The sequence below is a fragment of the Cynocephalus volans genome, chromosome 4 (genome assembly GCF_027409185.1).
Source record: "Cynocephalus volans isolate mCynVol1 chromosome 4, mCynVol1.pri, whole genome shotgun sequence".
In the NCBI taxonomy this organism is placed as follows: Eukaryota; Metazoa; Chordata; class Mammalia; order Dermoptera; family Cynocephalidae; genus Cynocephalus; species Cynocephalus volans.
Window position 1 is genome coordinate 35,986,949 of NC_084463.1, and position 25,069 is coordinate 36,012,017.

The following is a 25,069-nucleotide window of genomic DNA, read 5'->3' on the forward strand; positions in this document are numbered from 1 at the left end:
AGTTTAAAATGTCTATTTTGATGGCAAGTGGATACTCGAATATATAAGGCTAGCATTCAGAAGGAATGACGAGGAAGAGCAGGAAATAGGTATGAATTTGGAGGATTTTGCTGGTAATGAATTAGAATTCCAGAGGGAATAGTAGAAACCTTTTGTAAACTGGGAAGGAGGAGGGGTTCATAACAGAAGACACATAAAGCTTTGTGAAGCTTAGAAAGCAAGGAATAAAGACTTACGTGGATTTAGTGACTTACATAACCACAATAAAATGTGCAATAAGGTGACAAGACTCGAGAGTGACAGTGGAGACCAGGCTGTCAGGTTACATGGTGGGGAAGACGTATTCCTGGGACTCACTTTTTCACCTTATGAAGAGGGTAGAGGGCACGTGTAGGTAGTGTCCTTCCCAGGGAACAGGTGCAGCCCCCAGGGAAGGTTCGGTCTCAAACCAGTGACACAGTCCTTCCTGAGACCCTTGAGGAAGGGGCTCTACTGTTGAGCTAAAGCTCACCTTCCCTAACCAAACTGTGCATCCAAGAGGCCTGGGGCATGAATGGACTGTAAAATATGAACAAGAAGTATGTAAGGGTAGGTTATTTTCTGTTTGCAAATGAGAGACAGGGAGGAGAAGTGTCCGCTTATGTTCAGACAATTAAAAAATCTAGAAAGAGAGCTATATTAATAACATGATTGCAAGGTAAGTGAATGATGTCAGTCAAAGATATCTCCCTGGACTTAAATAGGAGGATTAAACCTTTGGTAGATTATCATCAGGACAGCGTTAAATAAAATTGCCATTAATACATATTTGGTTAGCATTTAAGCACTTTAGCATTTGCTTAGCAATTATTTATTAGGCACAGATACAGAGAAAGATGGCAGCAAATTTAGCCTTCAATGACTTTTAAGAATTATGTTGGAAAGGTACAGAATATACTTTAAAAATAAATTAAATCTTCTCATCATTTCATTATAATCATCTTTACATTGTATCTAAACAGCAAAATTGAATCCTTTATGACTTTAAATATTTACCACAACGCTGTGAGGCCAGTATCATTGTTCCACGTACAGGAACACTAACCAGTAGCCAAGACAGAGAGAGAGAGAGGTGTGTTTATTTGAAGTCTTATAACTAACTAATAAATGTCTAGCTGAAAGAACTGGTTGAACCAAATTTCTGAGAAAGTCCTACTTTAACAAAAAATGTATCCCAAGATAAGAAAAAGTCTAGAAATCAGTGATATTAGATTCACATTAATAAATTTCATAATCCCCAAAAATACATCCCAAAATAAAGAGAATTTAGAATGTAATTGAATCTAGTAATAGGAAACATGAGTGTATATAGGAATGGTTCTGAACATATTAATCTAGAAGGAAATGAGGTTAAACAATGAGGTATATAGCAAAAAAATAAAAATAAACAAGAAAGAGACAGAGAGACAAAAAGAGAAAAAGCAGAAGAGAAGAAAAAGAGGAAGAGAAGTGGGATTACGGATCTGACACTTGAACGATATCAGACTGTTCGGAACCAACTTCAGAACTGCCATTTTTAATTATCAATATATGGAAGGTTTGGAATGAAAAGATATTCAAAAGAATGAAGAATTATAGTGAATGTATAGACATATTTGCTTAATACAAGGTCATTAATTTAAAGAGACCCATCAAGAAAGTTTATGGAGCCATTTGGAAATAGAATTTGATGAGATTCCTTCATTTCTATTTTATATTTTCTCTTTTGTCCCTATGGGAACATTGCCACAGCCACAAGGAATAAAGTGCTGACCTCAATGGGAACATGTGTGGAAACAGCACGTGTATCCTTCACTCCCCTCCAGGAACCTCTGTCAGGCTAGGAAGGTATCTTGGGAAGAGACTTTTAGGAATGACCATCTCTCACATTAGATGCAGGGTCAGGATGACCCCTGGATGCACAATTTCCTGATTCTGCTTCTGTCATAGGTGGCAAATTAAGAGGAATTGTGTCACAGATGAAAAAATAAGGCCGGAGGATACCAGAGAACAGCTGGTTAAATGTACAGATGTAAGACCCGTTTGTGACGTTGTACAATGAGATTTCCCCGGCTTCATAGTCCAAGAAGATCCCGATGCAGCGAGGCCGTTCCAGTGGGAGGACAGGCACCGATGGGGAGGCCAGGACCATGTACTCACTCCCTTTCAGCAGCCACATGGCCCAGACCCCGTTCTCAGGAGACGGGGTGGTGTCCCCCTTTCTTGGCACTGTGTCTTGACAGATGCCTAAACCCCACTCTGATCTTTCTCCCACCACAACCTCCCAGTAATGCCTTCCTGACGAGAAGGTCTGCAATCCCAGGATACAGGGCCATGTGTCAAATCGCTCGGGGTTGTTGGGGACGTCCCTCCACAGTTCCCCATCCTGCACACTGCGCAGGTCAGCGGTCAAGAGAAGGCTCGGATGAGCCGTGGCAGGATCCAGCTTTACATCAACTGTGGAAAGAATTTTGTGGGACATGTAAAAGGACAGAAAGGACTAGTAAAAACTTAGTAAGTCACTGAGGAGAAAAGTCATCCAGTTCCTCATTCGTCTCTCTCTAATAACTCCCAAGGGAAAACAAATAAGTATTTCAGAACCTTGCAGGTCCTTCAGCATATTCGCCGTTACTCTCTAATGTATTCTGCAAAATCCAGAAGTCATGATCACTCCCAATAGAAAACATACCATTGATGCTATGACAAACCAAATGCATAATCATTTAGATTCCTTTCTTTTACATCAAAAGCATTTGGGTGCACTTAGGAGGATCTTATGCATTTAACATAAAATTTATAAACTCCTTGAGGATTTTTTCTCTCAAAACCTAAAGGAAAATTTTATTAAAACCAAATCCACTGCTTTCAAAGTTATATTATTGTGGTTGGCAGAACTTTAAAGTGGACCCCATGACCTGCACACCTTAGTGTTGCCCTCATGATATGTTACATTATATCACAAGAGAGAAATTATCTGGGTGGGTCTAATTTAATTGCATGACCTTTTAAAATCAGAAAGGTTTCTCTAGCTATTGGGTTGGTGGCAGAGAGGAAAATCAGAGAGATTTGGATTTGATATATCACTGCCAGCTTTGAGAATGAAGGATCACATGAGGAGAAAGGCAGGTGATCTTTAGAGCTGAGAGTGGCCTCCAACCAACAGCAGGAAAATAGGGATTGCAGTCCAGCAATTGTAAGGAACTACATTATGACAATGACCCGAATAAACCTGGAAGTAGACTCTTCCCCAGACCCTTCAAAGAAGTTCAGACTGACCAACATCTTGACTTTGGCCTTGTGAAAACCAAAGCAGAGGAGCCAGCTGATCCCACCTAGATATCTGATCTTCAGAATTATGAGCTAATAGATTGGTGTGGTTTTAAGCAGCTAAGTTTGTGGTAATTTGTTACATAGAAATAAAAACCTAATAACGACACTGTGAAGTTCCAGCAAGATTGATGTGACATTTGACCTGTCTACATAATAAACAAATACATCTAGACATGAAATCTCAGTGAAGGGTGGATGTAACATATTCAGAGTATTTCCTTATATTTATTCAAAAGTAGTAAATTCGTTAACATAGTTTTATTTTTAATATTATAACAAATACTACTACCACAACTACTGCTACTACTACCGTTAATCTTACTCATTTTTAAACCACTTCTAGTGAAATATTATTGATGCCCAAACCTTAGTGGTCACATAACTAGGCACTGCATGCACATTATCTATATCAACCCATGTAACAGCCCTCAACATAGCCGTTCCTATTCCTGCATTAGAGATGAAGAGATGAAGAGTCAAAGAGTTTATGTGTTTCCCCAAACTCTAGCAGTAATCAATAACAGGGATTGAAATGTAGGTCTCCATGGAATTCTGTAAGGTTTATTTAACATATGTTATGGAACGTTACACACCGTTCCTGCTCCAGCACATTCGTCTTTTCATTTATAAAAAGAGATCTATGGAATGGCTTTTAATGGCTACCTACCCCTTCTCTATTAAACTCAATTGCTCATCATGACAGAACCATCCCCCACCCAAACTGCTCATGTCCATCTTCCCAGCGACCTCCATACTGATGAATGGTTACTTGTCAGAGTTCACCTTACATGATTTCTCTGTAGCACTCAACACGGTTGAGAATCCACTTGTCCTGAAAAACCTCCTTTCTCTTTTCCAAAGGTACCAGTCATCCATGCTTTCCCCCCTCTCTACTCCCTACTCTTTGGTTTCCTTTGCTGTTCTCTCCTTTTCTCCTCTATCCCTACCACTGCAGAAACCTTGGTCTCAAGACTGGGACCTCTTCTCTCTCTCTGAGCTTACTCCGTGTGTGTCCTTAAGTTGGCTGGCTCAATGCATTAATTAAATCACATCCATATGCTGACTGATTCCAAATGCATATCTCTAGCTTAGACTTTCCTCCTCAAACTCGATATTTGTAAATGCATCTGACTACCTGACATCAGCACTTGGATATTTAGCAACATCAACATGTCCAAAACCTAACTCACCTTCTGCCTCACCAGCAACTTTACCCATCAGTGTAAACGTCAACTTCATTATGCTAGTTCTAGAGACCCAAAACCTTGGAATCATTCATGGCTTTCTTCTTTGCATGACATGTTATAACTAATCCAACAGTACATCTTACCAGCTCAGTCTTCAAAATATACCAAGAATCTCTCTTTCTCAGTTTCTCCAGTACTAACACCTGTTCCAATCCATAATCATCTCTCCTGAAGTTATTGCAATGGCCGCTAACCATGTTTCTCACTTCAATCTTTGCCTCTCTGTAATTTATTCTCAATAAAGCATTCAGAGTAATGCTCATAAAACATTAGTCCAATCCTGCTTTTTTTCTATGTACAGCTTAAAAGTGATTTCCTGCTTCACTCAGAGACAGAGAATCTTGCTCACTGTGTCCTGCCTATCTGGACCCTCCCTGGCTTCTCCCCCATCCCCCACTCGCTCTGTACTGGTGTCTGCACAGAGCCCGGAACACCGGAACACGTCCACCAGGTATCACTGGTCGTTGTTTCTGCTGCCTGAGTGCTCTCCTCCAAATCAGATATTTGCTGAGTTATCCCTACTGGGTGAGGTCTTTCTTTATCACACCTTATTCAAAATTAGAACTTCTGGTCTCCCTTCTCATACTCTTTTTTTTTTTCCTTCAAAATTCTGTATCATCTTCTCATACTCTGTGTATTTTGCTTAACTTAAGTAAATATTTGCAAGATGTTTGTTGTTGTTCAATGATATGTTATAAGAGTATCTGGCATAAAATATACAATATTGATTGAATTGATTATTTCATTCAGTAAAAAAAAAAAAAAAGAAAAGAAAAAAAGAAAATGGGAATATGAGGTCACTGGGTCTGAATGTGCCCTAATGATTTTCATCAAGTCATGAGGTTAGTATATACAGATTGAGCATCACCAATACAAACATCCAAAACCCAAAATGCTCCAAAATCTGAAACTGTTTGAGGGCCCACACGACGCTCAAAGGAAATGCTCATTGGAGCACTTCGGATTTCAGATTTCTGGATCAGGGATGCTTAACAGGTATGTATTCTGCAAATAGTCCAAAATCCGACCCACACTATATTCATCTGCCCATCAGAGCACGGGTGGAGTCACTGAGCAGTATTGCTGAGGTGGCTTTTCTCATGATGGGACAAAACTTTTTCCACGTAATCGGTGAAGCCACTACTTAGCCACAGTTTGTTTACATAAATTGGCATAAATTATATGTAAAAAATGAAAAAAAAATATTGAACCTATACTGTTTTAAAGAATGACATAATCAGACTGAACAAAGTAATTAATTTATGACATTAGTTATTTCTACATAAAAATAGTTGATTGAATATCTTTGGCTTTACTGACTCACCAATTCAAGCAACTTATCAAATGTTAGCCAATAAATTGAACCAAACTTCTTGTTAACTGATACTCTGCAACGCTTTCATACTGATGAGTTTTTTTTGGGGGGGGTCAAATATGTTTAATTTAGTCCTCCAAACAATGTGTTTTTTTTTGCATTTTATAAACAAGGAAATGGAAATTTACTGGAAATTATGTTACTCATATCACAGCTAATAAGGTATGAACTAGGCTTTCAAGCCCATTGTTCTAACCAAATGCAGACTGTATGGGTGTCTGGGACTCTGATATTCTTTAGGATTGTTCACGAATATCCCAGTCCTCATTCTCCGGGGCATGGTGCACTCTCCCAACTATTTTACAGTTTGGCATAGCCATGTGCTTCACTTTGGCCAATGAAATCTCCGGGGCAGACATTCACCATGAAGGCCTTTCAGGCTCTATAACTGTGATACTGTAAAATACATATTTGGTTTTCACCCACAATTCTTGACATGTGGCTCCTAAAGTCCTTAGACTCGACAGAGCTACAAGAAGGCCTTTTTGCATGTTAATAAGATGAATGCCAGGGGACCGACCATGTAGAGGCTGCCACTTTCGGTTCTACACACCCTCCCTCACCTCTGAGACGGCTGAAGGTTGAGTTAATGAACCAATAACCAGTGATTTCATCAATCATTCCTACATCATGAAGCTTCCATAAAACTCAAAGAGACTATGTTCTAAGGGCTTCCCTACAGCTGAACACGAGGTGTCTGGAGGGTGGCACGCCCAGAAAGGGAACACGGAAGGGGAATGGAAGCTCCCATACAATGTCCTATTTGTCTCTTCCATCTGGCTGTTCATCTGCATTCTCTATAATATCCTTTATAAAAATGGTAAATGCAAGGACGTTTTTCTCTGAGGTCTGTAAGCCACTTTAGCACATTAGTCGAACCCAGGAGGGGGTTATGGGAAACCCGATTTGCAGCCAGTTTTTCAGGAGCACAGGCACAATCTGCGCTTGCAACTGGCATCTAAAGTGGGGGAAGTCTTCTGGGACTGAGCCCTCAATCTGTGGGGTCTGATGCTATCTTCATGTATATAGTGTCAGAATTGAATTGAATCAGAAGACACCCAGCTGGAGAATCTGCTGCAGAATGGATGTGAGGCAGAAGTAAGGATAGGGCTGACAGGAGAGACTCCATTTTGTTGTCTGCTCTGAGAACCCAGCAGTAGTCTCTGTGCTGGAAATGCAGCAGAGACCCTCAAGGCAACAGACCACATCCTGTTCCAGGAAACACCAGAGAGGACAGGGGTTAAAGATAAGCCCTAAACATGTTGGTGTATCTCTTTCCCACAAGCATGTCATTACCCAAGTTTGCTTAACCCCCTTGTGTAAGCATTCTTTTACAGACCTCAAGAGAAAATGAGGTCCCCACCTGATGAAGGTGAAAACAGAACACCCTGACCAACTGAGGAAGACCCCAATCATGAGACCGGAGACCTCACCCTCTTTCCCATACCCAACTCTTTTGCCTTAAAAAACCCCTCACACTAAACAATCGGGGAGCAACACTCCTCTTTCATGTTGGCCCCTTGTGCACAAGCTATCTTTCAACAAACGTAGCTTGCTCACTCTCACTATGGGTTCAGTGTTCATTTCCATGACATTGACTCCCAAAGAACCTGGCATTCTAGGTCTAGGTTGGTAACAGATTGGCTGTTGGTGGGGAGAAATCTCCACATACTTTCATGACCAGAGATGTGTTGTACTGACTATGTAAGAGAATAGGGGAAAAAATAGCCCTTTTCCTCCCTATCTCTTTAATCACCTTACCCTTTTCTATCACCAACAGCACCCAGAAGGAGATGGAGCTCTGTCAGCATGGATCTCAGAGTGAGAGGTTGTGACACAAAAGTCTCCACAATTCAGTAATCAATCAACAGTAGGCTGTTCAGAAAAATCTTGCTCATTTTGGCCATGAAGACTTTGGGTTCTGTTAGTTACTGCAGCCTGACTAGCACAGTAACAAAATGCAATAACAGCCAAACCCAGGCATCAGAGTTCTCCTATGATGCAACCTACCTTGGAACTTCCTCAACATTTCCCTCATGCCAGGGATGCGACATACCGCCTTCAGCTCCGTGGGGATGGTGTCTGGTTCGAGCCGTGTGACAGCCTTACTTCTGAGGAGAGCAGAGAACAGTCAGATTTCAGTTGGGTTATACACCTTCCTCCTCTGCCTCTCCCAGCCCCTTCACTGATTCAGAAAGTAAACGGACCTGCTCAAGGCTCCTCTCACACCCTGAAAGTGAAAGAGAAACAAAAACAGCTGAGCTAGACACAAGGGACAGTAAATTTCTTTTCATTAAAGCCCAAAATAGGCTGTCATTTAATTTTCTCACACATCTGATATAGCAGAATCATTAGTAATTGGAATAGAATCAGCTACAAAAACTTTAGGTTAATTTCTATGGCATCTATCAATGTATTTTCTGAATTGATAATTCTGGCACTTGGACGTTTTAACAGAGATTTATGTTCTGCACCTATTACAGATGGAATTATGGTAAAAATGGATCCTAAATATTTGTGGAATTTATTTGAGGAACAATGGTAAGTACAGACATAAAATGTTACTCTCAAAGTCTTTATAAGAGAACCCCAAATTGCCAATTCATTGAACCGACACATCAGAGCTACCCATAAGAGTAGGTTAACAAAGCAGATAAAAAAGGAAGTCACTAATATCTAGCAACCTATTATCTCAAAGTCGATTATTAAAAAACTCTCCTGTGATACACTTCACTCCTTCCTCTAAAAACAGTCACCAGCCAGATAAATTTTGATAGAGCATAAAAGCAGGGTATAATTCATCTTCCCCTGCATGGGAATGACAGGACTTGGTCTTAGGCATTGTCAGGAAGATATAGTTTATTGGTACTAAAGAAGAAAAGCAAAGGACAGCATAAAAATAAACATAAATTATTTAAGAATATATTCTCCCTAAGATTTGTATTATAAATTATTTTAACATTTATTTTGTGCTAAGAAATGCTTATTCTAAATAAGATGTTATGGAGATATGGTGAAGTAAAGCAATGAATATTATTATTAAAAATGTCAAAGTACTATGTTTATTTGATATCTACTATTTAGAAAGTTAATTTCTTTCTGACCCTTCATTCACTTATAAGGAAATGGGCATAGCAATAATACTAATAATGCTAATAATAAAAGAACATAAATTTTACTTTTATATATATATTTTGAAAATAAAATGTGAAAAATTAAATGAAAATGCTTTGTAAATAAAAATGCTTTATAAACCTACTCATTTAATAATTCCCCCACTATGTGACCAGTATTGTTTAGTAATTGTAAATGTTATACAGATAGTTAATATAGTTATTTATAACTATGTCATTTTCAGTGTCTAGAGCTAAGTCAGACAAAGTACAATCTGTCAGGCAGCTACTAACTGAGAATATAAATTACTTAGTACCAAATTTCCTGAATGAGTCGCTGGGGATGAGACACAGAAAAGTGTGCCCACATAAATTCCTGCTGCAGGTGATTCTATCAAGATAACACGCATCCACCAACTAATACCATGGCTTTCCCTGTTCAACTGGGGTTTAATATCTTCATGAGGGATTAAAAACAATTATTTGTTTCTCTGTTATTTTTCCTTCTGCTCTGTAATCTCGAGTACAAGTAAATAGTGAGAGCTGCGTGGGAGTCCATGTACTCCCTCCCCACCATGCCTGGACTGGGCATGCCACATGGGCTAGGAAATTAGCATTCACCTTAAATTTTTTTTATTTATTTTTTATTGCCAGTGCATACTTATCATGTCAAAACAAGAAAAGTGAACTGCAAATATTACACATGTAGGAACAGTGTACATTATTTTCTTTTGTTTTGTTTTGTTTTGGTCAGTTTTTTTAGCCTGGAAGACCTTATGTTAAATGAAATAAATCAGGCACAAAAAAATACAGCATGTTCTCACTCATATGTGGGAGCTAAAAAGAAAAGAAAAGGTGAATTTTTAGAAGTAGAGAGTAGAATCATGGTTATTAGAGGTTGAAAAGTGGAAGGAGAAAGGGAGTGAGAGAAGTTGGTTAATGGACACAAAATTACAGCTAGATAGGAAAAATAATTTCTAGTGCTATATAGTAGAGCTAGGCATCTATAACTAACAATAACTTATTACATGTTCTCAAATGGCCAGAAGAGAGGAGCTCAAATGTGAAACGAGTAAGGCTAGGCCTGAGAACCAAACTGATTTCATTTTCCCTGCAGAGGACATTTTGTTACTTTTCCACTGCTCTGTCATGAGACCCCCCAGGGCAAATGATTACCCCAAGGGCTGTCCTGACAAAATAGACTGAGAGGGGAAACAGATATTTACTGAGTTGCAAAACCCCTCCCCAAGACTTGTTTACTGTAATTGTAAAAGTTACAGATTAACTTTAAGACCCCTTTAGGAATTCCCACCTGTGCACAAAGCATCAAGGTGACTGCTACAATGACCCTCCTGGGGTGACAGTGGTGTTCATGTGCTACTGAGCATGCACACATGACGCAACCAGGAAGAACAGAACAGACTACCTCCAGTGACACTGGCCTGCCACCCCTTAACTCCTTTCCTTATAAAAGACCCTAAACAGCTCCCCTTGGGAGGCTAGCTTTACTGTTGCTACCACCCTTCTGCATAAGTCTATCCCCTATTTTAATAAAGCATTGCTTGCTTTACTGTTGGGTACATTGTTCATTTCTATGACTTTGGAATCCGGGAGCTTAATTTAGTCACTGGTGAAAACTGGAAAGCTTTGAGCACCAGAGAAGATTCTAGCTGCAAGATGCAAGCGGCCACTGGGACTATTTTGCTCCCATGTCTCTGCTGCTGGTAGATCTCTCCTGGAGTCCCTGGCCTAACTTCTGACAAGACAATGGTTATTCTCTTTACCTTTCTCTGATTTTTCTGAGCCCTCTTCTGTTTGGTTGGATTGTATCCATTTCTATATAGGTGAACCCTGGAGGGCTCCTGGCTATGCTTTGTTTTTCTGATTTAAATCTAGTCGATACTTTTCTTCTTTATGCTGAAAACAGTGGGGAGAACTGCTTTTATCAATTACTGTTAATAGAATAGGTTGGCCCCACCGATTGGGACTAGGATAAACTGGACCCCACTGCTTCACTTTTCTCTTTGTTTGCTTGGTTAGACATTTAGTTGAGTATCGGTAATCTGAATAAACCTTCCAATCTTTGCACCAACTTTTGGACTTTCAGGTCATTCGTTTAATGTGAGAGGGCAAGCCGAGCCTGGCCTGTCAGTAACAAACGTTCTCATCACAAAGAAATGATTAAGTTTTACAATTATGAATATGCTAAATACTCTGATTTGATCTTTACACAGTGTATACATGTACTGAAGTATAACTCTGTACCCCATAAATATGTACAATCAATACACCTTAAAATTTAACATGAAAATTTCAAGTGCAACAATTTAAGGCACTGTTCATACTTTTGGCTATTTATACCTGAAATGGGTTACCAAAGACTTTTTGGATTGACATCGCTGAGAAAGAGCAATATTATCATTGACAGACTGTTTCACAGCCAGGATAGTGTAAATTTGATTGTCTTTTTCCTAACTGTTTAAAGTTTTCATAAACCATTAAATTAATTTTAATTTTTTAAAAATTTAGGTTTTTTGTCTTTAATATAAGCTGTATGATGCTCTAGGGTCCCTTCTGATTCTGATGCTAGATTTAGGATTAAGATGCTTTCCAAATAAATTATAGGGTACTCTTTTGCTAAAGAGCATAAATGCCCAAGTCGGTGTCTGGAAATGTCACTGTCCTCTTGTTTCTGTCCTCTTGGTCTCATTTCTGCTACCCTTCCCACACTCGGCCTCACCTCCAGCAGACCCAGGGCTGGGCGCTGGCACCTCTCCTCCAGCTCCTCGGCCAGCTCCTTCAGGGCCTTGTTCTGCTGCACCAGCCGGTTCTTGCTCTCCCGCAGCCTCTGCAGGGTCGATCGCTCCTCCTGCTCCAGCCGCCTCAGCTGGAGTTGCTCCTCCAGGGCCAGAAAGCCACGATACTTCTCAAACTCCAACCTGAAGCACTGCCTCTGCATTTCCACTTTTTCCTGGAGTGAAATAATGGATCACATCATCAGTGATTGGGGCAAGGTGTCTGAGTCTCCCCCTACATGTATAAGATGGTGGAGCAGGAGAACGCAATGTCCAGAGTTCCCTCAGCTCTATAACTCTGTGGACTGAATGGCTGCATTCTCACAAGATGCAGAATCCAGGCACCACTCATATGAGAAGTGACCTGGTAGAATATTCAAACTTAGAGTTTGAGAAAGACTGTTAGATTTGGGTTCCCATTTTGCCATAGGCTTGGGGCCAAGGAACTTTTATATTCAAGTTTCAACATCATATATAAAATGCGGGGAAAAGAGGAATATGTGGATTAGAGTTGAGCACAGTGAATATCATGGTGTAGTAACACAATAGAAGTTTCTATTTACTATTAATATATACATTAGTCGCTAGAAGCACTAGAAAACAACTGAATTATAAACAGAGATTAGAGAGACCTGGATTTGTAAAGGTGAATAAGAAAAGGCTGAGAGATTAGAAAACATGAACTTTCTTTCAGAATATGGTAATTGCAAAACCAACCTTAAGGTCAATGTTCTCTGTACAGAAAAGAAAGAACAAAATGATCCTCGGGCCACTTATTTCAGAGTTAACTTCAGAGAATTAGTCCTGATTTCCTCCCAAGTCTCACATCTACAATTTTTTAACAGACCTAAGGAACGTATTTTGCTACAAGTTTATTATATCTAAATTTAATTCTCTCAGGTTAGTATGTAAGAAGGTAGCTTTAAACTGAATATGAGAGGCAAATTATCCTCCCAGAGTATCTACACCTTGAATTCTCAGCCTTGTTTTTAAACATTGTAACTTCTTGATTTGACTAAAAGGCATAAGCTATCACTTTTTTTAAACTCTAACAATGGTTCTCTCCAAATCCTGTAAGACTCAGTTCCTTCCTCCAATTTTCTATCTCTGCCTTCTACCATTTTCTAAAACAACAGATTCATACAATCTTGGCCTTTTTCTAAAATCAACCAACTCTGAATTTCACATTTAGATTTTTAAAAGGTATGGCTCATTTAAATATAAGCAACTCTCCCCCATACTGGGGGTGGCTGTGCTGTTGAGCAGTGGAGTTAATAACTCGGCCACTGGAAACGAGTGGAGCCACATTCAGGGCATGAGAGATGATGTGGTGCGAGTGGTTTGGTTGCAGTTCATTTTCCTTTCACACATCCTATTGAGTACAGGTCGAGCACCCCAATCCAAAACCTCAAAATCTGAAAGACTCCAAAATCCCAAACTTGGATTTGTGATGCTGAACTGGTAAGTATATATAATACAAGTATTCAAAAATTCGAAAAAAATCCAAAATCCAAAACACTTCTGGTCTGAAACATTTTGGATAAAGGATACTCAACTGTATTAAAATTATATCTGCACACGTAGGAAAAAAAGTATTGTTTTAGAATTTAGAGTTTATTTTTATCCAACCTGTGTTTGTTGCATTTGACTCACATGGATACATTATTGATGGCAAAGATTATGTCGGTTTACTTGGCTTTGCCCAGGGATCTTAATAGCATCTCTATAATAATCAATGGAGCGTTTTAAAAAATGTAGTAATCCAGACCTTGGATATGGGGATTCTGATTTCAGTCTATGTTCAGGCCAGAATTTAAAACAGCTGACTCGGATTATTAGACTAAAAAGAACATAAAATTGTCAATTAATATTTAACTTTACCTATAATATACATAGTGATAGGAAAGCATAAGACTTATCCGAGAAGAAAAATACAGCAAAAAATGGTTCTTTGGAAACATCTGTCTGAGGACAGAGTTGAAGACTAAATTTTCAGAGGAAGAAAGAAGAAAATAATAAGGAAAATGTAGAGAATGATCGCAGAAGAATGACTACTTGGAGAAAGAGAAAGAGTAGAAATAACCTATAAAATATATCCTATATCATATAAGACATTGTGTAAATTTATAGAACTATAAACACAGTTTCTATAGATAGTTTCTCAATCTTAACAATACAGACATTTTCACCAGATAATTTCTTTGTTGTTTGGTGTGGAGACTCGAGACTGCCCTGTGCGTTGTACGGTGTTTAGCAGCATTCCTGGCTCCACTCACAAGACGGCAGTGGCACACTGCACACTCAAGTTGTGACATTCAAAAATGTCTCCAGACACTGCAAAATGTTTCTTGATGAGGGGCGCAAAATCACCCCAGGTTGAGAACTACTGTGTGTGTGTGTGTGTGTGTGTGTGTGTGTGTGTGTGTGTGTGTGTGTGTGTGTGGAGTGTGTGTCTGTGTGTGTGTGTGTGAGTGTGTGTGAGTGTTCGCAGGTGAGGTGTGGAAAAGAGGGAATATGGATATGAATACTGAAAGGAGGCTGAAAGTTCTGATAATCTTTCTCTATGTAAGATGACCACCATTAGTTGTACTGCACGTGCTATAAAGTTGTGAAGTGCTCAATATTTCATCTATCTAACAAATACTTTTTTAAACTAGTAGTGACAGTATGAGATTCTGTTCTGGGGATACAGCAATAGGTTTTACAGTCAAATTAAGACAGTAAAGCTATTTATTTATAATTTGGAATGGGTAGTATCAATAGAAAGAACAAAAGTGGACCATATAATTTGGGGGGACGGGATGTTCCTGGATGGCACAGAGATGTTTTTCTTGAGGAAGTATGTGGATGAAATATAAGTATTGGGGAATGCGAGATGGTGGAAGAAGGATTTATTGACCCAATTCTGGATCCTTCAGATGGGCAAGACTCCTGAAGCGCCCATATTCTATTACCTTCCAAATGACAGTCTTCCTCCCCATGTTAGCTTCCTGAGTCAAGGCCTCTTGCATCTCTTGCCTCACAAGTTCCAGAGCCATTTGGAGCTTTACCTGTTTGGGAACATATACTAAAATCATTATAGATACACCCAGATGTGTGAGGAAATACAAAGATAATCTGAAACAGTCCTTAGAAAGCATATAAACAAGAGGGCTCGACCGTGGCTCACTTGGGAGAGTGTGGTGCTGATAACACCAAGTCAAGGGTTAAGATCCCCTTACTGGTCATCTTTTAGGAAAAAAAAAGAAAAGAGAGAAAGCATATAAACATGCTCCACCTCATTAATAACTAAACTAAACATAAATGTATTTAATACCAGACACAATCAAAGATTTATCTAAAAATATGTTCATTGCATCATTATCTACAAAAGTAAAACTGTAGTTAAACACAATGGAGTAAAAAAATGTTTTATGTTAACAGGATATAATTAAAATAAACTGTTGCAGAATATTTAATGACAAGAAATACAATTATAATGTCATGTAAAAGAGTATATTCTATAAAACAACACCAATTTTGAAAGAAAAGTGCTTGTAACGAATACATAAAAACTAGCTGAAGGTAAAGAAAAATGTTATTAGATAAAATATCATCTATTGGTGCTAGGTTAAAGACATGCTATTTTTATATCTATCTATATTTCAATTTCTAAAAATTATTTACTACTTAATGATAATAAAAGAATCTATCACTAGTAGTATTATTAGGCCAAAAGAAATGTTGTGGATTCACATGCTTAAAATTAAAAAAAAAAAGTATGTTGTAAATCTTACAATGAGTAAAAAAGTAATCCAATGAAAACTACATCTCCCTTCAACAATACGACCCTTGCTAGAGGTAAATATGTGTATTTTATTTAAACTCACAAAGATACACACATAAACACAATTTTAATAGGGAAAAAAATTTCTATTCCCAAAGTTAATCAATAAGTCCTACATACACATCATTGCCTCTAAAAGGAGGATATTATATAGCTGTAGATGGTGTTGCACATAAAACAACAGTAGAATTTGTGGTGCCATTTGACAGGATGGGGTGGGTGGCATTTATTTCAGTGTGTGCAAGAAATACAGAATTTTGACACTTTTAGATGTAGAAAAGTTCCCTCAGACCCAGAAATTGTGAGCAAAAGCAAGGAGGTGAAAAAACAGTGTGGCACATTTGGGGCCAACAGTGATTAGGCTAATTTTGCTGAATCTCATGGTTGGTTAAGACAAGAACTGTGGATACATAACTTAGGGCCCTAGAAAGTCTTGACTGACAGGCTCAGGAAATTAGATAATATTTATTTGTTATTTAATTAAGGAACTATGAAAATATAGAGAATGTCTTTAGAAATATTTCACTAGCCATGTGGTACTTTCTGGATTAAAAAAAAAAAAAACATACATATGAGATCCTATATATCGCAAGTCTAGCTAGAAAGTACCTAGTACGTGAATTTTGTAGATGACAACTGAAATCAAGAAGAAAAACCAAGAGAAATATTTTCAGATAGATCCAGAGGGAAGTTTCCAGAGGGAAAATATACCCAAACCTGATTAAGTAACCAAACGAACAAAATAAATACATAAATAAAAATCTGAGAAAGCTAGTATTTGCAATTTATTAGTGTGATAGCACTTTAGTTACATATGTCAGTAGATTAAAGATTAAAGATGACTCCGGCCTCCTTTGTGCTAGTAGCTGTTCCAAATGTCGGGAATTTAAATGTGCTCAGAATATGTCCACAAACTTTTGAAGAGCACCAGGAGGAAGAATCCTACACAGTTTCACAGTTGCCACCTTTGGGGAACAAATACTCCAATACACGTCACTCTTCACTGAGGATTTCCAAATTATAAGTTTTCAAATATTTGCCAGCGCGTGGCCTGTGTACCTCCTGCGTCAGGGGAGGCAAGCCTGCTCAGACTTTAAAGGTGGCAGGGACAGAGCCCGCCAGACTCTATTCTTAACAAATGCCCCAAACTGAGGGCTGTTAATTAATTAATATTAATTAACGCAGAGATAAACACTATGAAAAAGCAAAACTTTGTACGAATGAAAGTTATTAGGACGCCTTTACAATAAAGATGTACACCGGTAACCAGCCGGACCGCCCAGCCCTCCCCACCGGAGCTCAGACGATCAGCATCGGGAAAAATAAGACCAGCATGAAATTAAAGAGCCAGGAAGGCTTCGGGGGAGAGGCGGGCAGCCTGAAGTGACGGTGCGTTTGGGCTCCTGAGCAGGAGTCCCTAAGGGAGTTCGCCACCAGCGAAGGCTGGGGCCCCGTCTGAGCGTGAGCTGCGACGGAGGAGCTGGGGTGGGTGCAGGGCAAGGGGAGCAGGAGGCAGGAGGCCGGGGAGGACCCTTTGGCTCTGTCGCTGCGCAAGTCACTTCGCACCCCGGCTCAGCCTGCCCCTCTGTCGCAGCAGCCTTTCCGGGTGCGCCCTGCCCGAGGACGGCGCAGCGGCTCCCACCTGGTAGCAGGCGGCGGCCTCCTGCAGCGGCGCCGTGCGGTGGCTCCTGTGCTCCGCGGTGGCGTCGCAGACCCAGCACAGCGCCACCTGGTCCTCCTCGCAGAAGCGGCTCAGGTCCTCGCCGTGCCGCGCGCACGGTGGCGCCCCCGCGGGCCCCGCGCCCGGCCGCAGCTGCCGCACGCTGTCCACCAGGCTGGCCAGCTGCCGGTTGGGCCGGAAACCCGCGGGCCGGAAGGGGCCCCGGCACTGCGGACAGGCGTACACGCCGCCCTGCGCGCTGTCGCACTTGTCGCACAGCTCGGAGATGCACCTGCGGCAGAAGCTGTGGCCGCAGTCGACGCTGACCGGGTCCTGCAGGAAGTCCAGGCACACCGGGCACCTGGCCTCCTCGCGCAGCCGCTCCCCGGGAGCCCCGGAGGCCATGGCCGGGCCGGCCTCGCCTGGCCCCGCCGCTAGTGGCGCGGCCTTTCCAGCCGCCCGCACTATCTCCTCTCGCCGTCTGTCATTCAAGGGAGGAACCCCACAGCCTCCGGAGAGGGAGAGGCAGGCCAGGATGGGCTTTATCTGCTGGCTGTGGCTAAGGGTCCAAATGAGCCACTGCTGATGAGAAGCTGCCACTCAGACACCCTTCACCACAGGTATAAATTAACACTAGTGACCCAGGCCTCCTGGGACACTGAGCATTTCTCACTGGGATCCATCCCTCATGGTGCACCTTAATGAAGTCTCTCATTCCAAATTGTCACTCTCAGTCGACTTGGAGAATTGCTGAGCTCCTTTCTTTCATTATTTACCGAACTATTCCGTGGTCTTCTCACGGCTCATGGTATGATCATTATTTTATTTTATTTTTTCCTTGTAAGACATGGTCATTTTTTAAAGCCTTTTTTCCAGACATCAATTTTTTCTGTCTTCCACCAACTATCTCACGATAAAGAAATGACACACCGGCTAATAGGGAGATAGATGCCTGCACACGAATGTCTATGCTAATGATAGGTCTAGAGCCCAACAACAATTGTGAATATGTAAATGAATATCTGACCCAGTTCAGTGAAGGTCCTACGATGAATACACACCTGTGTTTAGATTGGAGGTGACAGAGCTGTAGGCGAGATATTTGCTGGAAGGAATCATTCAAGCATAGCCTATCAGTGCTGCACGTGCGGAAGCTGAGACAGACAAGGAAGGAGCAAGATAATTTGACAGGATGTGATCCGCCAAGGGGAGGCGGAATCAGGGTAAGTTTGGTGACGTCATTAAGGTCATCCAGAAAGTAGACATGTTCGGAGAAGTGTCCGTCATCTGAGTGAAATGTAATTTCACCATGGATGAGTTTGAAGTGATGGTGGGGCAGCCTCTGGTTAATCATTCAATCATTCCTCACCACTCTTTACCGCACATTTATGTTTGTTGTTAGCTATGGAGTTTCAGGTGCTGCAGCATGCAGTTTCAGAAGGCAGGAGGGTGAGGAAGAGAGATAAGGCCCTATCTCTCAAGGAAAACTAAGATCAGCTGTGAGAGGTTCATGTGGAGTCGTGCAAACATGTACAGTCCTCTGTCGGTATCCTTAGGGGATTAGTTCTAGGACCCTCCGCAGATACCCAAATCCTCAGTGCTCAAATCCCTTGTGTAAAACGCATATAACCTACATGTATTCTTTTGTATACTTTAAATCATCTCTAGATTACTTTTCATACCTGATAATGTGAATTCTATGTAAATAGTTGTTACACTCTGTGGATTAGGGAATAATAATAAGAAAAAAGTCTGTATATGTTCAGTACAGATGCAATTTTTAAAAATATCTTCGATAGGTGGTTGGCTGAATCCACAGGTGTGCAACCCATGGATATGAGAGCAGGCCGTAATTACAAACAAATAGTTGGGGAAAAGGCCCCTCACCAATCCTGCAGAAACAAAATAAAGGACTCTGAACTAGTCTGTGGGATCAGGGTCAGACTCTTGAGGGTCTCTGAGCTAACATCTGAAGGGCAAGTACAAGCCGGCAAGAAGGAAAGTGGTGGTACGGGGGGCTCCGCAAGCCTGAGCAGCCAGAGGGCACAGAGGACACAAAGTGAACTGAAGGAGGGAGCAGGATGGACCCAATTGACCCAGAGATGTGTCACGGGCTTAAAGGTTAGGTGGATCATGACAATGGATAGATTCTTTAAGAACAAACATAGGTGTGAGCAAAACATCAAAGATGTCGCGCTAGAGAAGAAAGCAAAAGGGTTGAGGGCTTAGCAAAAGAGAAGCAGAGCCTGGCTCCAGCCTGAAGTTGGTGCCACCTGCTGAGAGGTTTGAGGTGAGCTGTGCCACCTTCCCATGCTGCATTTCCTCTCAAATGCAGTGAGTGATAATGCCACTCTCACAAGACTGTTCAGAAGATTAGATGAGCTAATAGACATTGTATGCTTAATATAGGTCCCAGAATGTAGCAAGTAAATTGAATTGAGTATTGAAAAAAGAAATAGCAAAAAGAATGGGAGAAGGAGGGTGAGTCAGCACCTTACAGAATGACTGGCATACACAGATTCTCAGTAAATACAAGTCGAATAAACAAGTGCATGAGTGAATGAACAGAATCAGGACAGTTGTCCTGGAAGCTAATAAAGGAGAGAATTTCAAAGGTGATAGTATCATAATATGAGATCAAACGTGAGGTACAAATTTTTCTGCATGACCTTTCTCTTTGTCCTCATGACTCTGGCAGATGCAGAACATTTTTCTATTGTACAAATATTTATCTTGAGACCCAATAAAGCAAAATTTTTTCTCAAATGTATGGATGAATTAATCACCAGGCTCACTTGAATTTAGATTTCTTAGTGCCTGGAGGCTAAGGAAAGGTCACCGGTTTTTGTGAGGGTCACAGTGCTTTTCAGGAGGGTGTGGGGAAGTGGGGGAGCTCACTCCTTCTTCCCCCACTGGTTCTAGAATTAAGCTTAAGCTGTCTTGTCTCTTTCACTGGTAGGCTAGGGATAAGATCTATACCACTGTTCTTTAGGAACACAATTTCCCTTACAGCACATCCATGGAGGTCAGCACCGGACTGGTTAATAACTAGGTGTCACCATATTTACAAATGCTATGTCAAGTGCCTCCCCAAGCACTTTCCTCTTTAATAGGGGAACGTAACTTAAAATTGTATTTTTTTTGTGATCTTTCCGCTGGGGTGAATAAAGCACTTCTTTGTTTATGCTGATACAACCACACTCTGATGCACCCCTGCTTAATCCTATCTTAACTCCATCCCCAACTCATTTACAGGGTGCATGGTTGCAAATCTTTTACCTCCCCCACTCCCCACCATCCTCCTTCTCTAAAACTCCTCTCCATTTGTGTCCTGACTTCTCTGACATCCTGTTAATTCATTGAAATATGGAATCCACCATCATCTGAACATTCCTCCCTGCTCTCGTTCTTAACCTGGTTGGCATCGTGGCTGTGGGTTCCTGAAACTGTTTCTTCAGGACAGCAGTATTTTCTTCCTTACCCATGAACCCTTTTCACCAAGGCTGTCCTCTCTTTGTGGCCACACCCTTTGCCTCCGCTTTGGGGATTCACAATCTCCCAGCTCCACGACCCAAGCTCAGTCCAATTCACAGTGGGGGAGAAATGAAGTCAGTGCAAACCTCAAGAGCAACAGCCGCTGACTCAGCATTTTCTCCCCTGCTTGTGGTTTTTAAAAGAACAGCTGTTTGTTTGCATTTTTCCTCCCAATTTTTTACTGTGGTAAAGTACGAAAAGTTTACAGTCTTAACTATTTTTAAGTGTACAGTTCAATGATGTTAAATACATTCATAATGTTACACAACCATCTTTTGAATTCCTTGCATCTTTTAAAACTGAAACTCTTTACCCATTAAAGAATAACTTCCATTTCTTTCCTCGGCTCCCCCACCCCAGTCCCTAGCAATCACCACTCCACTTTCTGTCTCCATGAGTTTGACTACTCTGGGTACCCGATATAAGTGAATCACATTATTTGTCTTTTTGTGACTGACTTATTTCACATAGCATATAATGTCCTCAAGATTCATTCATGTCATAGCACATTGCAGAATATCCTTCATTTTTAAGGCTGAATAAAAGTTCTTTGTATATGTATACCAAATTTTGCTTATCCATTCCTTTATGGCCACTTGGGTTGCTTTCACATTTCAACTGTTGTGAATAATGCTGCCGTGAACACGGGTGTACAAATATCTCTTTGAGACCCTGCTTTCAATTTGCTTGGGTACATACCCAGAAGTGGAATTGCTGGATCATAAGTAATTCTATTTTTAATTTCTTCGGGAACCTCCATACGGTTGTTCACAGTTGCTGTACATCTTATATTCCCACCAACAGCGCACAAGTTTTCCTATTTCTCCACATCCTCACCAACACTTTTTGATAGTTGCATCCTAATGATTGTGAGGTCATAAACCCTGCATTTTTATTTATTTATTTTCCCCAGGAGCTATCTGGAATTACGGTTGAGCTAAGGTTGATGGTCCCTGTGGGCACAGGCTGAACTTTCCCTATCTGAATTAGGGTTGCTGGGATCTAGTGTACCTGTGTGCTTCCATGGAAGGAATTCAGAGAGAAAGTTTAAAGCACAGACAGCTCCTGATGACTGTGATGGTGAGAGTGAACCAAGAGGTCTACAAGAGATGGACACAGAAGAATAAATGCTCACCTTTGTCTTGCTTTCCACACACATGAGCTCCAAGCAGTATATGTGCATTTTAACAAAGGTACATTTATATCATAATGTTTTATGTATTTATTTATTTGCATTATGTAGGATCCAAACCCTTGAACTTGGTGGTATAACATTGCACTTTAACCCACCGAGCTAACAGGCCAGCCCTCTGTTATATTTAAAGAGCAATTTACATTCTTTTTCACATAATTTGACTGAACCAGAGGAAAAAATGTATCCTGTTAATATTTTTATTTCAACATCTCTACACCGGGCCTGCACAGAATAAGGGCTCAGTGTATAGCTTCTGTAATAAGTTATTAAATGCAATGTGTTGTATGAGAGATACAATCACTCTCTGAAGGAGATGGTGTAAACTCCATCCATATTTTCGATGTGAGGAATTGGAATCTTGAGCAAGTGTATGAACAAATCCTATTATTACAGGTCCATTGTTGGATGATGCTCCTGGTGGGCTGATCACAGACATCTGTCTACTTGTTCAATAGAGTGTTTTAGGAGTCAGGAACCACGTGTTAATTAAGACACAGAGCTAATTAAGAACAGGAGCCTGGAGTTCGTGTCCTACTGCAGGGAAGAACTGGCGCACGGACAGAATAAAAGCACAGAGGGGACATATAATATAAGATGCAAGAACCAGAATGAAGATGCCACACAAGAGCATGGGGAAAGGGTTCTGAGAACGTTCACAAAGGAATTTCTATTTGAATTCAGTGCTCCAGAGACCTGAAATTTCAAGCCTGCCTCTGTAGTTCTAGAGTAATCAGTCAGAGAAAACAACACATACAAAGTCCAGCAGAGGATTAAAAACTGTGGTGTGTCTTGGAACCTTCCCTAGTTCTATGTGGCTCCAACTTAGTTGGCATTTGAGGCAGACCAGATAATTGCTAGTTTTGCATGCTACACAAAAGTTCAATTTTTATTGGTAGGCAATGGATATCAACGACAGACTTTCATAATTATCTTCATTGAATGTGGTATCTGACCTTGCTGTCTTCCCTGGTGGTTGTGTCTGCATTGAAACCCTGTGGTCACTGAATTAGAGGCTTTCTCTATCCTCAGGAATGCTCTAGGGTGGCTGGGGATGGGTGGGATGGAACAGCAAAGTTGTGGGATTTTCTAACAACTTTTAGAAGTAGCCCAGACCCAACTGCATTTCCATAGATCCTATTGTTCCATATGATAAATGTAAAAACAGACATGCTATGGCTTTCTGGCCACTTCTCCAAGGAAGGTCTATGAAAAGTTCTTCAATGAGTTTGCCCTGATATCTCAACCCCCCAATTCCATTTTTGTTCTATGTAAAATGCATAGGAGAAAGACACAGAGGCATTTTTTTTTTCAGGTATATAGACTTCCTCACATCCACAGTGAATGGTCTAGCATTAGTCCAGTTTTTTATATTGTGCTATTGTTGTAAATCAGCTTGATACAAAAATATGTACTGGCACTTTGTACTTTTATGACATGCCCATGCTAAGAATGTCTGTGAGTTCAAGGGTCTTCTGCAAACACAGCATTATAGCACAAGAAGAAAAAAAAATGAAAAATCATGAAAGAGGATTTTATTTCTGCTTTCTATAAGATTTACAGGAAGGTAAGAAGCATATTTATTGGATTAATTGGTGGCAGGGTGGGAGGAAAATCAGGAAACATCTCATGATGATATTTGAAGGGGATTTCCCAGTAGCAGAAACAGCAAGATGCAAAGCACTCACAAAAAAAAAAAAAAAAAAAGATTACAAAGTTAAACCCCAATTTTTAAAGAAATGAACACATTTTCAAAGTAAATAAGTACAGGAGGTAACATGATCCGAGCTGAGCCTCTTAAAAGTAAAAATTTTTAAATTTAATTTTAAAATTCAAATTTGTCTGAAAAGCAGAGGTATCAATCCTGGGGCTATATCCTGAACACTCTCCCCAGGCCCCCTGCAGAGGGCTTCCCTTTTCAACCCCATTGCCCTCTGACCCTGCCTCACCACTTCTGTGGAGGGAGATCTCCAATTCAGGTGTAAGGTTCCTTCCTTGTTTGTCTCTCTGGCTGCTCCTGAATTCCTAGCACAACCAGTGGCCTTATGTCATTTGTATAACTAACATTTACTCATTTCCTTTTGGTGCCCCTCTGAGCTTGATTCTACTACTATAGCAGCTGTAGTTTCAATAATTTTCCTGAAAACCGTGCATTCAGGCAAAAGACAATGGTCTGAAGCTGAAACAAACCTGTGTTCAAACACCAGTGCTCTGATATACCCACTCTGTGATCCTAGTGAGTCATGTAAGCCTCTCTGCCTTTGTACTCACTGCAAAAATGATTCCTTTTACAAGGCTTATGTGGGGTATTGTACGTAAAGTGTCTGGAATCTAATACATATTCAACAAATGCTCATTCAAACCCTGGCTCCCCAATCACATTATGCATCTGGAAAAAAGAAAAGGAAGAGAAATCTTTGGGGACATACTTTGTTCAGTTGTCTGAAAGGGCTAATTGTTTTGAAGCTTTCTTATCTCCATTGTGTTTAACATGGAGGTCTGCAGAAGTAAGGGCTTTCTCCCTAATTTTGTGTCAGGAGGTTTATGAACATAATAACAAATTACGTGCTGATTTCCAGATGTAATCGACTTAAAAAGAATAAGTATGTATTCCTAGATTGGTTATTTATCTTCAGTGGCTGATTTTTTCAACTAATTCACCAGCTGGATTCAGGTACTTGAGTCCAGAGAGTGGTTATAAATTAAAAACAGCCATCCTGCCAAAGTTTGACCTTGGAATTTTAGAAATTCTAAAAATATATAATGTAATTATCACTCTACTGAAAAGATAATGCTAAGATGGTTCATAAAGGCCATGAATTCCCACACCATACACATAAACACATAGAGAAGACAGCAAGCAATGAGGTATAAGGTTTAGATGATTCCTGTTCTCACTTTATAAGAAAGTTAAAATGAAGCTAATATATTTGAAAATAACTTTTCCAGCCATGTAGACTGCTGGACTTAGAATTCTTG

At 40.5% G+C, this 25,069-nt stretch overlaps 1 protein-coding gene across 1 annotated transcript; it reads right to left on the reverse strand.

Annotated features, from left to right (window-relative positions):
- Positions 1–1,885: 1,885 nt before the first annotated feature.
- Positions 1,886–17,769, reverse strand: LOC134375981 (E3 ubiquitin-protein ligase TRIM58-like). The gene is made up of 6 exons (XM_063094692.1): positions 17,347–17,769; positions 14,833–14,928; positions 11,824–12,054; positions 8,178–8,200; positions 7,981–8,081; positions 1,886–2,475 (listed from the first exon to the last, which is right to left on the reverse strand). The coding sequence occupies exons 1-6, from the start codon at positions 17,767–17,769 to the stop codon at positions 1,886–1,888; spliced, it is 1,464 nt and encodes a 487-aa protein (XP_062950762.1).
- Positions 17,770–25,069: the final 7,300 nt, after the last annotated feature.